Source organism: Lepus europaeus, chromosome 10, assembly GCF_033115175.1.
Source record: "Lepus europaeus isolate LE1 chromosome 10, mLepTim1.pri, whole genome shotgun sequence".
NCBI classification, from domain to species: Eukaryota; Metazoa; Chordata; class Mammalia; order Lagomorpha; family Leporidae; genus Lepus; species Lepus europaeus.
The window spans coordinates 78,821,573-78,833,490 of NC_084836.1; the positions used below are offsets into that span (position 1 = coordinate 78,821,573).

Consider the following 11,918-nt stretch of genomic DNA (forward strand, 5'->3'; position numbering starts at 1 on the left):
AGCCGGGGCGCAGCTCTGCCCGGCGTCCCCAGAGCCCCACCGCCCAGGGTACTGGGGCTGGGGGGTCCGAGGGTCTCCAGAACTGCCCTGAAGGAGGGTAGCGCCCTCTCCTCCATGGGGGGGGGGCTGTTCTCCCGGCTCCTGCTCAGCCCTTGAGCTAGAAGAATAATTTCTAATATCCAATTTTCTACCAGGAGCAAAAACCCAAGGCACACTCACAAACTCGAGCAACAGAACGTGGCCAGCACGTTCTGAACTGTCGACCCCGCTCCCGGCAGGAAGCTGCCAGTGTGTTGTTGGCGTGGTTTTGTCTCTCTGGGTGCCTTTTCTACCGAACGGGAGGCTTGCCCCGTGGGCAGGAGGAAGCTGCGGGTAGGGGCGAGACGCTGCATTTCAACTCCGGCCCGAGCATCCATAAAGCTTGGAGGAAAACAGCTCCAATGCGACCCCATCACCACCCCAAGCCCTCGGGAGAGCGGTGAGGTTGCTTCTTGGGTGGCACCCAGTGTTGTGGACACGGCCCGCCTGGGTGCCTGCGTGTGCGTAGCCGGCACACCTGCGTGCACTGCCAGACGCGTCGGGCCAGGCCCGCCAGCCGCTCCTGGAAACGCTCCCCATCCCGGGGTCGGGAACCTTGCTCTGGGGGGACCCCTCCTAGCATTACGAATGCCTACGCTAGGAATTGTCCAAACCACCCGCATTTCAGCAGCGAAGAGCGGCTGCGACTGGGGTCCAACATAACACAGGTGTGATGCGGCCTGGGTCTAGCAGGTGCTCCACCGCAAATGTGGCTCCCTCCTGACCTTTCCCCAGACCTTCAATTCCCATGGCTCAGCTGAAAGCCTGCCTCTTCCTCTGCCTTCTGCTGCCATCACTCCTGCACAGGTGGGCCCAACGCCCCCCAGACTCCTTTTTTCTTCTCCATCTCGCAGGGGAGAGTGCAGGACTAGATTGCCATGGCCCACCCAGGTTTTCAGAACCAAGGAAGGCCGTCACCCATGAGTCCCTTCCACCTCCAAAGCTGGGCTCTGAGGTCTTCCCGGGGAGCTGGCGCAGGACAGGCGCCCAGGACCAGGCTGAGCCCAAGTGCCCAGGGAAGACAATCCAGGCGTTTGGGTTGCTGGAGTTTCTTACAGAGCAACCCCTCCGGAATGCTGGGAGGACGGACAGAGACCCTCCGGAAGTCACTTTTGATTCCTGGACTCCAGTCTGTCCTCCCCCGCCGCCCTGTTTGTTTTAGTTACGAAACGTTGCGAGCACCTCGGTTGTGGCTGAAAAGTAACCTTGAAAGGCGCGGGCCTGAATGTCAGAGACAAATCGTAGCCTCCCAACCGTCGGCTGCAGCCAGCGGGGCTGCGCCCGGCTGTCCCCACTGTGGGTGGCTGGCGGCTGAGCCCGGAGGAGGCGCGGGCCGGGGCCGCGGCCGCCGGACCATGCGCGCTCGGTGCGCCTTCCGCGGCCACCGCGGGGCTCGGCTGTGATGGTCCCGGGAGGGGCCTCCCGGAGCAGCGGCGGCAGAGTTCGAGGTGTGTACACAGGTTTTCTAAATACGACGGCGCTTCGCCCGCTGCTTGCTTTCAGCACTGAAGAACCCCGGGAAAAATAAATCCGGCTTGAATCCGGCTCTGCGGGGCGCGGCGGCCGGACGCCTGTCCTGGACACAGGCGCCGGGAGCCTGGCGCTCTGGGACGGGGCGGGGGTCCTGGGCCGGAGCCTCTTTGCGGGTCCCTCTTCCCACCGCGGGGTGGGTGCGTGTATGGGGGGGGGGGGACACCGTCCGGAGCCGGGAGGGCAGGGGGCTGGTTGGATCCGGGTGCTGGCCAGCCGGCCGGCTTGCCTGACCCCTCCCCCCCACCCCCGCGCCCCACGCTCGCTCTCTCGGAGTGCGGGGCGCGGAGGGGCAGGTGCGGGGCGCGCGGGCCGAGGCTCCCTCTCACCTAGGTGTGAGCTGATTATTCAAATGGGCTGCCCCGGGTCTGGGGATTGGAGGCCCGCGCCAGCGCGCCGCGCTATATCACCAGCCGCCCACGTCACTGCGGCACTTGTCCGCTCCGCGGTCCGCACCTCCTCCTCCTCCTCCTCCTCCTCTTCCTCCTCCTCCCCCCTCCCCCACCCACCCCCGCGCCGCGCGCTTCCCGCCGCCTCGGGGCAGCTCGGCACTGCCAGCATCAGCCGCCACCCGGCAGCCCGAGAGCGGGGCGCGGGCGGCGGGCGCTCCCGACAGCCGGGCCCCGGCCTGGGCCTCCTGCGCTCCTCCGCCCCCTCCTCCCGCCCACTTCCAGCCACCGCCTCCGGCCGGCCGGCGCGAGAGGGAGTGGAGCCGAGAGCGAGCGAGCGAGCGCGAGCGAGGGCGGAGGGAGGGAGGGGACGGTGCCTCGGCTGACTTTTTTTTTTTTTTTTTTAAAGAGGGTGGGGGTGGGGGGTGATCGCCGGTCGTTTGTTGTGGCTGTTAAATTTTAAACTGCCATGCACTCGGCTTCCAGTATGCTGGGAGCCGTGAAGATGGAAGGGCACGAGCCGTCCGACTGGAGTAGCTACTACGCCGAACCCGAGGTAAGCGCTCGCCTCGCCCGGGGGAGAGTGGGGCGGCGGGCGGCGCTCGCCCCGCGCCCGCCTCGGGACCGCTCCCCTCGCGGGCTCCCGCCCCCCCACCCCAGCCTTTCCGGGCGGCCGCCTTTACCTCCCTCCTTCGACTCAAATGGGTCTCTTTTTTATACGACACACTGTTAGCCTTGAGATAATATTAACTTTGTGATCAAATATTGACTTGCGGCGCCTCCAAATCCTCTTCGTGGCCGAGCCACGCACTCTCCTAACACAGTTCTGTTTGGCAGCGCGCGGCTGGGGAGGGGTGGGGAGCTGAAGAGGGGAAGGTGGTGGGCAGGAGCTGGGGGGTGAGGTGGAGGCAGCGGCAGAGCAGCGAGCGAAGGAGGCGAAAGAAAAGTTTGCGACTGCCGAGCCCGGCCGCGGGGAGTTTGTGGTGTCTCCAGCGCGCGCGGGTCCTGCGCTGTTCCTCGGGGCGATGTCCCGCTCTGCGTCTGGGCTAGGCGCGGGCTCCGTGTTTCAGCTCCCCAGGGGCTGGGGAGGGGGTCGGGGAGGAGCGCCCGACGGAGGAGACCCTGGGACAGCCTCCGCCTGGTGTCCCAAAGGTGGCTTGCCGGGGCAGGAGGTGTCGTCCGGAGACCCTCGGCCGGGGCGCCGGCTCAGCATGCTGGCAGGAGAGTTTAGGAGACTGCGGGCAGGGGAGGTGCATCCCGGGTGCTCGGCTTTGGGGTGCTCCGGGGATCCCCGTGCGCTAGGCGCAGACAGGCTAGAAAGCTTCAGTTTCGTGCCCAGAGCAACAGCTCACCCGGCACCTCCCCAAAAAGCCATCAGAGCTCGCTCGGGGTAAAAAGGCCTCGAAGTCCAAAGACAGGCGTCCTCCCCCAGCCCCCCAGCAGGGAAGGCCTCTCCCGGAGGAGGCGCGGGACCCGGGTCGGCTAGGGCGGCGGGGCTCGGGGAGGTGCGGGCACCCCACAGCCGCGGTGCTAACTCTGTCGCCCCCTTCTCCCTCCGCGGGCTCTGTTTGCAGGGTTACTCCTCGGTGAGCAACATGAACGCCGGCTTGGGCATGAACGGCATGAACACTTACATGAGCATGTCGGCGGCCGCCATGGGCAGCGGCTCCGGCAACATGGGTGCGGGCTCCATGAACATGTCGTCGTACGTGGGCGCGGGCATGAGCCCGTCCCTGGCGGGCATGTCCCCCGGCGCGGGCGCCATGGCGGGCATGGGCGGCTCGGCCGGGGCCGCGGGCGTGGCGGGCATGGGGCCGCACCTGAGCCCCAGCCTGAGCCCGCTCGGAGGCCAGGCGGCGGGCGCCATGGGCGGCCTGGGCCCATATGCCAACATGAACTCCATGAGCCCCATGTATGGGCAGGCGGGCCTGAGCCGCGCGCGCGACCCCAAGACCTACCGGCGCAGCTACACGCACGCCAAGCCACCCTACTCATACATCTCGCTCATCACCATGGCCATCCAGCAGAGCCCCAACAAGATGCTGACGCTGAGCGAGATCTATCAATGGATCATGGACCTCTTCCCCTTCTACCGGCAGAACCAGCAGCGCTGGCAAAACTCCATCCGCCACTCGCTCTCCTTCAACGACTGCTTCCTCAAGGTGCCCCGCTCGCCGGATAAGCCCGGCAAGGGCTCTTTCTGGACCCTGCACCCGGACTCGGGCAACATGTTCGAGAACGGCTGCTACCTGCGCCGCCAGAAGCGCTTCAAGTGCGAGAAGCAGCTGGCGCTCAAGGAGGCCGGAGCCCCTGGCGCTGGGGCCGGCGGCAAGAAGGCGGCGGCGGTGGGCGCGCAAGCCTCGCAGGCTCAGCTCGGGGAGGTGGCCGGGCCAGCCCCCGACACCCCAGCGGGCACTGAGTCGCCTCACTCGAGCGCCTCGCCGTGCCAGGAGCACAAGCGCGTGGCGTTGGGGGAGCTGAAGGGGTCGGCGGCCGGGGCGGCGCTGAGTCCCCCGGAGCCGGCACCCTCGCCCGGCCAGCAGCAGCAGCAGCAGCAGGCGGCCGCGGCCCACCTGTTGGGCCCGCCCCACCACCCGGGCCTGCCCCCCGAGGCCCACCTCAAGCCGGAGCACCACTACGCCTTCAACCATCCCTTCTCCATCAACAATCTCATGTCTTCGGAGCAACAGCACCACCACAGCCACCACAGCCACCACCAGTCGCACAAAATGGACCTCAAGGCCTATGAACAGGTGATGCACTATCCGGGCTATGGGTCACCCATGCCCGGCAGCTTGGCCATGGGGCCCGTTACGAACAAAGCGGGCCTGGACGCCTCGCCCCTCGCCGCAGAGACATCCTACTACCAGGGGGTGTATTCTCGGCCCATCATGAACTCTTCTTAAAGAAGGCAGCTTCAGGCCCGGCTGGCTCAGGCAAGCCTGGGACAAGGACCAGAGAGAGAGAGAGAGAGAGAGAGAGAGAGAGAGAGAGGGAGAGGAGGAAGTGGCCGTGCAGACTTTAGCAGGGGGGCTTGGAGAGATGCAAGGGTGGAGAGATCCATGACATCCCGCTCCCCCAAGGCAAGCCCTTCTCTCCCAGAAAGATCACATTGAAACCTGTCCTTCTATATAAGCGAGGGAAAGAGGAAGAAATATAAATTCAGAAAAAGAAAGAAAGAAAAAGAAAAGAAACAAAGAGAGAAGAAAGATAAAAGAAAACCTCCGGTTTCACTGCTGTGTAGACTCCTGTTTTTGGAAGCACCTGCCAGTTCTGACCTTTTGTTGTCGTTATCCATTGATGTTGTTGCAGGCGAGTCTTGCTTTAAAGGGGGAAAAAAAAACTTTTGTGAGTGACTCAGTGTAAAAACCATGTAGTTTTAACAGAGAACCAGCGGGTTGTACTATCGTTTTAAAAGGGGGAAAAAATGTCAAGGTCTGTTGTAAATGACCAAGAAAAAAAAAAAAGAAAGAAAGAAAATCATGCCCATTCTTGACATGGCGAAAATCCAGGTCTCGGGTCTGATTAATTTATGGTTTCTGCGTGCTTTATTTATGGCTTATAAATGTGTATTCTGGCCACAAGGGCCAGAGTTCCACAAATCTATATTAAAATGTTATTGCCGGTTTTATCCCTTGAATCTTTTCTTTAAGAGTTTTTGTTTGGTTGTTTTGTTTTGTTCTTCCCTTTGCCTGACTTGACACCCATAAACAGGTCTGGAATTATTTCCAGGAAGGCGGGAGACCCTGGCTGGTTGCAGGTTTTACTTGGGGGCAGGGGGACCCTTATGTGTTGCTCTGTTGGCAACACTTTATTATCCAAATGTTCGGACATGCTAAAATGTTACAGTAAGCACACAGGGACCCACTGCTAAGCTCCTACATACAAGTTAACATTTCCTGATGCTTGCTATATCTTTCATTTGTCCACCTTTGCCAAACCTCTGTGGGCCGATTGATCCATTTTATTTCTCTGAATGTGTTTCAAAGTGAATGGCAGACACACACACACACACACACAAAATTCAGCAAGCAGCTGCTTAACTACAATTCAGTGTCACTTGCTTATGGCCGCTGCTCTTGCATTTTGAGGTTAAGGTCACACACACACACACACACAGTGAAACTTTCAGATTGTAGCAGGTTTATTTTTCAAGCTGGAGGTGGGGGTGGGGGGTTGCGGGGGTTGGAGAGGACCAGTACACACACCTTGGAGTTCTACCTGGGCTGTTTGGCTTTCCCTGGGCTGGATTTTTATGTCTTTGCTGAGTTGCTGATCTTGGGCCTCCCTTTCAGGCGGCAATCTCAGGCCGGGTTTGCGAATTCAGGGTGTGCAGGACTTGATCATTTGACCTTTATCCTCCTGTGGAATGGGATTCTGCCTCAGTCCCTGCAGCCTCGCTTTCCCGCCCCCCTCTTCTCTTGTGATCTTCTGCACGACCACAGGAGATCTGGCCAGTCCGGGAGTGGTGAGACATCCCCGGGAGGGGAGGGGGGGAGATTGGTCTGGGAAGCCTACATGTTCTCCTGGAGTTTGCTATCAATGGGTAGCCCAGGGTGGCGATTCGAATCTCCTTTTTGAAAATAAGGCGCTTAGGGGTGAGGCAGAGGTAAGGGGTATCCGGCCAATGAACCCTGGCAGCTGTGAAATCCCACTCCTCCTGCCTCCCCCACAGAACCCCAAGGCCCTTGCAAAGTGGCCTGTGAGCAAGCAAGAGGGAGGTCAGGATGGGAAACCAGGACGGCGGGGCCGAGGGGTGAGCGGGTCTTCAAGGAAACCCCAGAAGTATACAGAAGTATACAGAAAGACCCAGAATAAACTTTGACGAGTGGTATTGCCTCTTCCCACCAATCCAACAGCCTAATCGTCTTCCATTAGAAACCAAAGGCTATGGAAGTCCCGATCGGGAGTGCAAAGGAGAGCCTGGAGCTGACTCTGCCCGCCTGCAAGCTGCCCCAGCCAGGGCTGGCGGGAGCCGCACCTGTGCGCAGCCAGGTTGCAGTGGATAAAATAAAAACAAAAACAAGAACAAAACACGTAGGCTTCCGAGGCCAGATGTTTTTTGCCTCCAGTTTCTAAGCCCAGGACTGGATCTTTGGGCTTCTCCACTTTCGGAACCTGCAGTGCCCCTCTGCGCCCTGGCCCTGGACACCACCTCTCCAAGCGCAGCCCTGACACCTTGCCGGGGGTCCCTGCCCACCTACCCCCACTCCCCAGCCTTCCCACGCGTTGGAGAAAGGTCTGCGAGTCCGAATCCTCCGGCGCTCCCCCCACCCCCACTCCCACCCCCCAGCTCCAAATCCCTTTTTAGCCACATTGTCCCAAAGAACACAAGGCCCAAGAAATTGGGCGGGGGGCGGAATCCGGAGGCCGCGCGGCCAGCAATCAGGCCGTCTCTGTCCCCCATGGCAAGGACACACACGTCGCGAGCCTGGCCTGAAAATGTGTTTCATTATCACATAAAAGGCTCCCAGGGCGAAGGAGCCGAGAGGCAGGGCCGGGGGCCGAGTGCGGGACAAAGGAGCCTGAACGCGCTGCCCTAACCTGCTCTGTTTCCTATCGCATGTCCATTGTGCGAGGGTCGTTTTAAACTACTTAGCGCGCCCCCCTCCCACTGATCCCCGCCGATAAGATATAGTTGCGTCCCGGCGCAGAAGCAGGGCGTCCGGGAGCTGCCGCTTTGGGGGCTTCTCGGAGCTGCTCGCCCTCCCGACACCCCTCCCCCCAGCCCGGAGCTCGGCGTTGGTCCTCCGCCCGCTGTCCCCGACTCTGCCCATCGTGGGGTGCAGCGCCCCCACCCCCGCCCCCTTGTCTTCCTTCCCCCCCACCCCGCCTTCCGCGCGTCGGTTTAAGCAACCGTGATCTGTGAATAAACAAAGTCAGTAAACAACCGAAAAAACACATTCCAGATCCGAATTCCAGGAGGGTAAACTTTCCATGCCACGTCACACTTCAGCAAATTTGCACAGATATTATATTGCCTCCCCCTCCTTTATTATTCTTTTTTTTTTTTGCCGGGATCCCATTGTACTTAACTGAATTTTATAACGCTGATCGATATCTTGGTAAAATATTCATTTTTAAACTAGCGGGCAGTGAAATCTTTGCTTTGTGTGCTAAAGTCAACAGTCGCTCGGTTAGCGCTCAAATAAATGCGGGGATGCCGCGGCTCGGAGCAGTCGGCCGCCTCCCTCCGCGCGCTGGACGCTCCGCCACCCGCACTCCCGGCCGCCCGCACGCCGCCCGCAGGTAGGAGCGCGCCCACTCTGGGGGTCGCGCCCGGCTCCCCTCTGCCGCGCGCGCCCCCACTGTAGTCTGCAGGTCCCCCTCCCCCAGCCGGTCCGTGTCCCGTCCAGGAGATCCGGCGCCTGGGATGGGGGTGGGGAGTGAGACTCGAGGTCCGTTAAGACCCCGCATTTGGGGAGGTGACCTTTTTTTCTTTTTTTGCGGGGATTTTTGGAGAGTGCGTGGCGTGGGAGGATGCGGGGTGGCAGAGCTGCAAACTCTGACTGAATCCAGGCTCTGAGCCCGGTTACACAACAGTCTGGGGGGACTGTATCCGAGGGAAGGTCGCGTGCTGCCCAAGGACGGTGCAGGGGGGGCGGGGGGCGTCCTTGGCCTCAGAGTTCCGCGTAGGGGTCGGGCGACGCGAGGGGGAAACGGTGTGCGTGGCCTGGGGGAGTGCGGAGAGGCCGAGGCCCGACCGTGGCGACGCCCTCCGCAAGGCGCGCGGCGGTTGGAGTCCACTGTCGGCCTCAGCCCGGGATGCGCTCAGAGAGCAGGCAGGGGTGGGGCAGCGCCTCGCCCAGACGGGAGTGCAGGCCAGCTCTCGCCGCCGGGAGCGGCTGCGGGCCTTGGCGCACCAGAGCGGGCCTGCCGGAGCTAGGAGCTGTATCCTCGGAGATAAAGTCGGAGCCGGCCGCGAGGCCAAGCAAGCCACCACCCCATTCTGCCCAGCCAGCCAGGAGCCCCCTTAGGCGGCTGGCCCTGGGCAGGAGCGCGCTCGGGAGGCTGGACTCGGCATGCAGGGCAGCCGGTGGGCACCAGCTCGGAAGATCCAACAGAACCGAGCGCGCGGCTCTGCCACCTGCGCTCGGAGGCGGCGACCTCGGGGGAAACAGAGCCCAGGACCCCGAGGGCGAGGGGTGGAAAAGGTGTCCCATCCCTGCCATCAAATCGGCTTTAAGTGCCTGGGTGTCAAGGCGTCGGGAGGGCCCCTTGCCCGGCTCGGTTATTCTGGGTCCTTGGCCAGGCAGCGGGACGCGCGAGGAAGCGGACCCACGGAAATCGCCTGCCACTCCCCATCGGCGAGCGCTTCCATCGTGCAGCGCTGTCACCAGGTCCCGGGGGTCAGTGTTACGGGGACACCTCCGCGTGTGTGTGTGTGTGGGTACCTTGTTCCCTCTCTCCCCGGCTCCCCAGTGCTGAGCCAGCTCCGTGCACCGCACCCGGGTCTGGCTGGCAAGCGCGCCCGCCGCCCTCCGACCCAGGCTGCGCTGGGCGTCCAGGACTGGTTCCCCTGAAAGCGACGGAACGGCTGCAGGACGCACGGCGAGGCTAATCGTTTTTAAATAATTAATGCCTGCCCGTTCCACTGGTAATACGCCGCCTCGGATCCATCAATTACTTGTCATTAGCCGAGTGTCGCCCCGCGGCCTTCCCTCGGCCGTCTGACAGTGTGCGGGCCCCCGGAGGAGCCCACCCCGCGCCCGGGGCCCCAGGGAGAGCCGGGTGCCCAGTCGCCGCGGTCGTTAATTCGGTGCGAGTTTTGAAAGAAAGACCCTTGCTGGAGAGATGCAATCTTCCAAATGGCGATTGAAACGCCTGATCTTTATCGCCTGCCTTGGCCTGGTTTTATAAAAAAAAAAAAAAAAAAAAAAAGCAGCAGCCAGTGCTCAGTGCTGGGGGGGGGGGGGGAGAGAAAGACCCACTGGGGCGTGAGGGAGGCGTTCGCCGAGAAGGTACCTGCAGGTACCGCGCAGTAACTGGTTTTCTGAGCGGCGGTGCCTGCGGGTATCCGAGGGTCAGGGGGCGCTCCAGGCTTGGGGGAGGGGTGGCTGAGAGGAGAGCTTCAGGAATGCGTAGACTGGAGGAGTGTTCCGGAGAAGCCGGCGAGCCTTAGCCTTTTGGGACACTGAATCATCACTCTGCATGGCGAGGGGCGGGGGTGGGGGTGGGGGGGTGGGCGGAAAGAGAGAGAGAGAGAGGGAGACAGGAAAGGAAGTGCTCTTCCAAAACTCTCCAGTGGACCTGGGGCTGCTGAGCACCTGCTGCTGGCCGTATCTACACATTTGCAGACCCCAAGTCTGGCCTCACAGAACACGAACACACACACACACACACACACACGCGCGCGCGCGCGCGCCCTGGTGCCTCCAGACCCAGTGAGCTGCTGGCTTCAGACTTGCAACGCCTTCTCCTCGCGGGGCAGAGTGGACGCCAGCCCTGGGTGGGGGCGGGGGGGGCAGCACCATGGCAACGCTGGGCCGCCAAGGGGGTTGGGGAGACACTAAAAACTTGGGAGGGGGAATAAAAGGGAAGGGGGAAGGAACCCCCAAAGTTTGCAACTTAGTTCCGGGACACTTTCTGCTGCTGCCTCCCCCCCCCCTCCCCCTCACACACCCGATGTTCTTTTTGTGAAGATCTGAGCGTCTTGGGACCTTATCTGTTCCCTTTTGAATGAACACAATGCACTGTGTCTTCTCCCTTCACGCATTGCAAAGGCTGCTGGGCTCTCTTGCTTCCCTACGACCTCGGTGCATACATTTCTTACGGCCTCTGTCTCCAGGATGGCGACATGGAAAAAAAAAATTAAGCGTTTGGGGAAGATGGGGAAAAAATATTGTTGACTGAGGGACAAACTCTTTATTATTTTTAATGGATAGAGGCAGCTGGGAGCCTGTGTCCCTGCTCTGTCCCCGCGGAGGTCTGGGCCACTCCGCAGGTTTTCCTGCTCTGCACACAGCTAGCAATGATTTGAAAAATTCCGCTTTGCTGAGAGACACTGGATGCAAGCAGGAGGTTGCTGGATTCTCCAAACACGCGCAAACAAAACTCGGCTTGGACTAGATGTGCATCTCCACAGAGCTCAGCAGGCTGCCCGGCCGCTTCTCCCTTTGACAAAATTCCCGGGGAGTCCCCTACCCTGCAGCACTCCAGGGGTTGCCTCGGAAGCCTAAATCCTAGAGGCATCTTCCCCGTTCTTTTCACAGCCTTCCTGCCCACTCTCTTATCCCTTTTCTCCTTTCTTCTCTAAAACAATCATGTGTGTGTCCCCGCACCCCCTCCCGGCATTGTATTTGTTGATGACCTAACACGCTCACACCAAAAGCCACACACAGAAAACCAACAACGCGGGATGGGAGGAGAAGACCAATTATGGCTGAGGCTAACAAGCCGGGAACACCCAAGTTGAGACGGGCTGTCTCCTGGGAGACTGATGGAGGCTTATTTTACAAGCTGTAATTCTGTCTTGGTCCCTAGGGCCAGACTGGAGGTGATGCCTGCCCCCTCCCCCACAGCCCCTGCACCCTCTGCGCGTGTTCCAGACTTTTGCTTGTCCTTTGCACGGGAAGCTGCCCCTTTCCTAAAGCCCCCTTGCATGGACAGGTGGGGAGGGCAAGGATGTGTGTGTGTGTGTGTGTGTTTGCCAGCCTATCTTCACAGCAAGTATTAGTGGCTTCTCATCAGAGTAGACTGGTCAGATGTCATTGTCACTCCCTCCACACACCCAGGTTCACATGAAAAAGCACCGACTTCCATATATATATATATATATATATATATATATATATATATATTGCTCAGCCTCCCTCAAAAGAAGAACGGGTAGTTTGCTTGACACAACTGACAGCTGGAGGGCTGAACGAGGCAACACAAATTAAGTTGCATTCATTCATTCAAAACCCCCCACATTCTCAC

General features: G+C 60.6%; 1 protein-coding gene across 2 annotated transcripts; it reads left to right on the forward strand.

The window, feature by feature from the left end:
- Positions 1-1,295: 1,295 nt before the first annotated feature.
- Positions 1,296-5,628, forward strand: FOXA2 (forkhead box A2). 2 transcript variants are annotated; one of them, XM_062202246.1, is made up of 3 exons: positions 1,296-1,526; positions 2,484-2,553; positions 3,572-5,628. In XM_062202246.1, exons 2-3 carry the CDS (start codon positions 2,485-2,487, stop codon positions 4,901-4,903), a joined length of 1,401 nt encoding a protein of 466 aa, XP_062058230.1. In that variant the 5' UTR covers positions 1,296-1,526; position 2,484; the 3' UTR covers positions 4,904-5,628. The 2 variants fall into 2 exon arrangements, with proteins under 2 accessions (XP_062058230.1, XP_062058229.1); XM_062202245.1 differs by lacking the exon at positions 1,296-1,526 and having other exon boundaries at positions 2,467-2,553.
- The last annotated feature ends 6,290 nt before the right edge of the window (positions 5,629-11,918 follow it).

Coding starts and splice junctions, on each gene's coding strand:
- FOXA2 (XM_062202245.1), top strand. CDS start 2,467: ATGCACTCGGCTTCCAGTATGCTGGGAGCCGTGAAGATGGAAGGGCAC. Junction 2,554..3,571: donor GCTACTACGCCGAACCCGAG/GTAAGCGCTCGC, acceptor CTCTGTTTGCAG/GGTTACTCCTCGGTGAGCAA.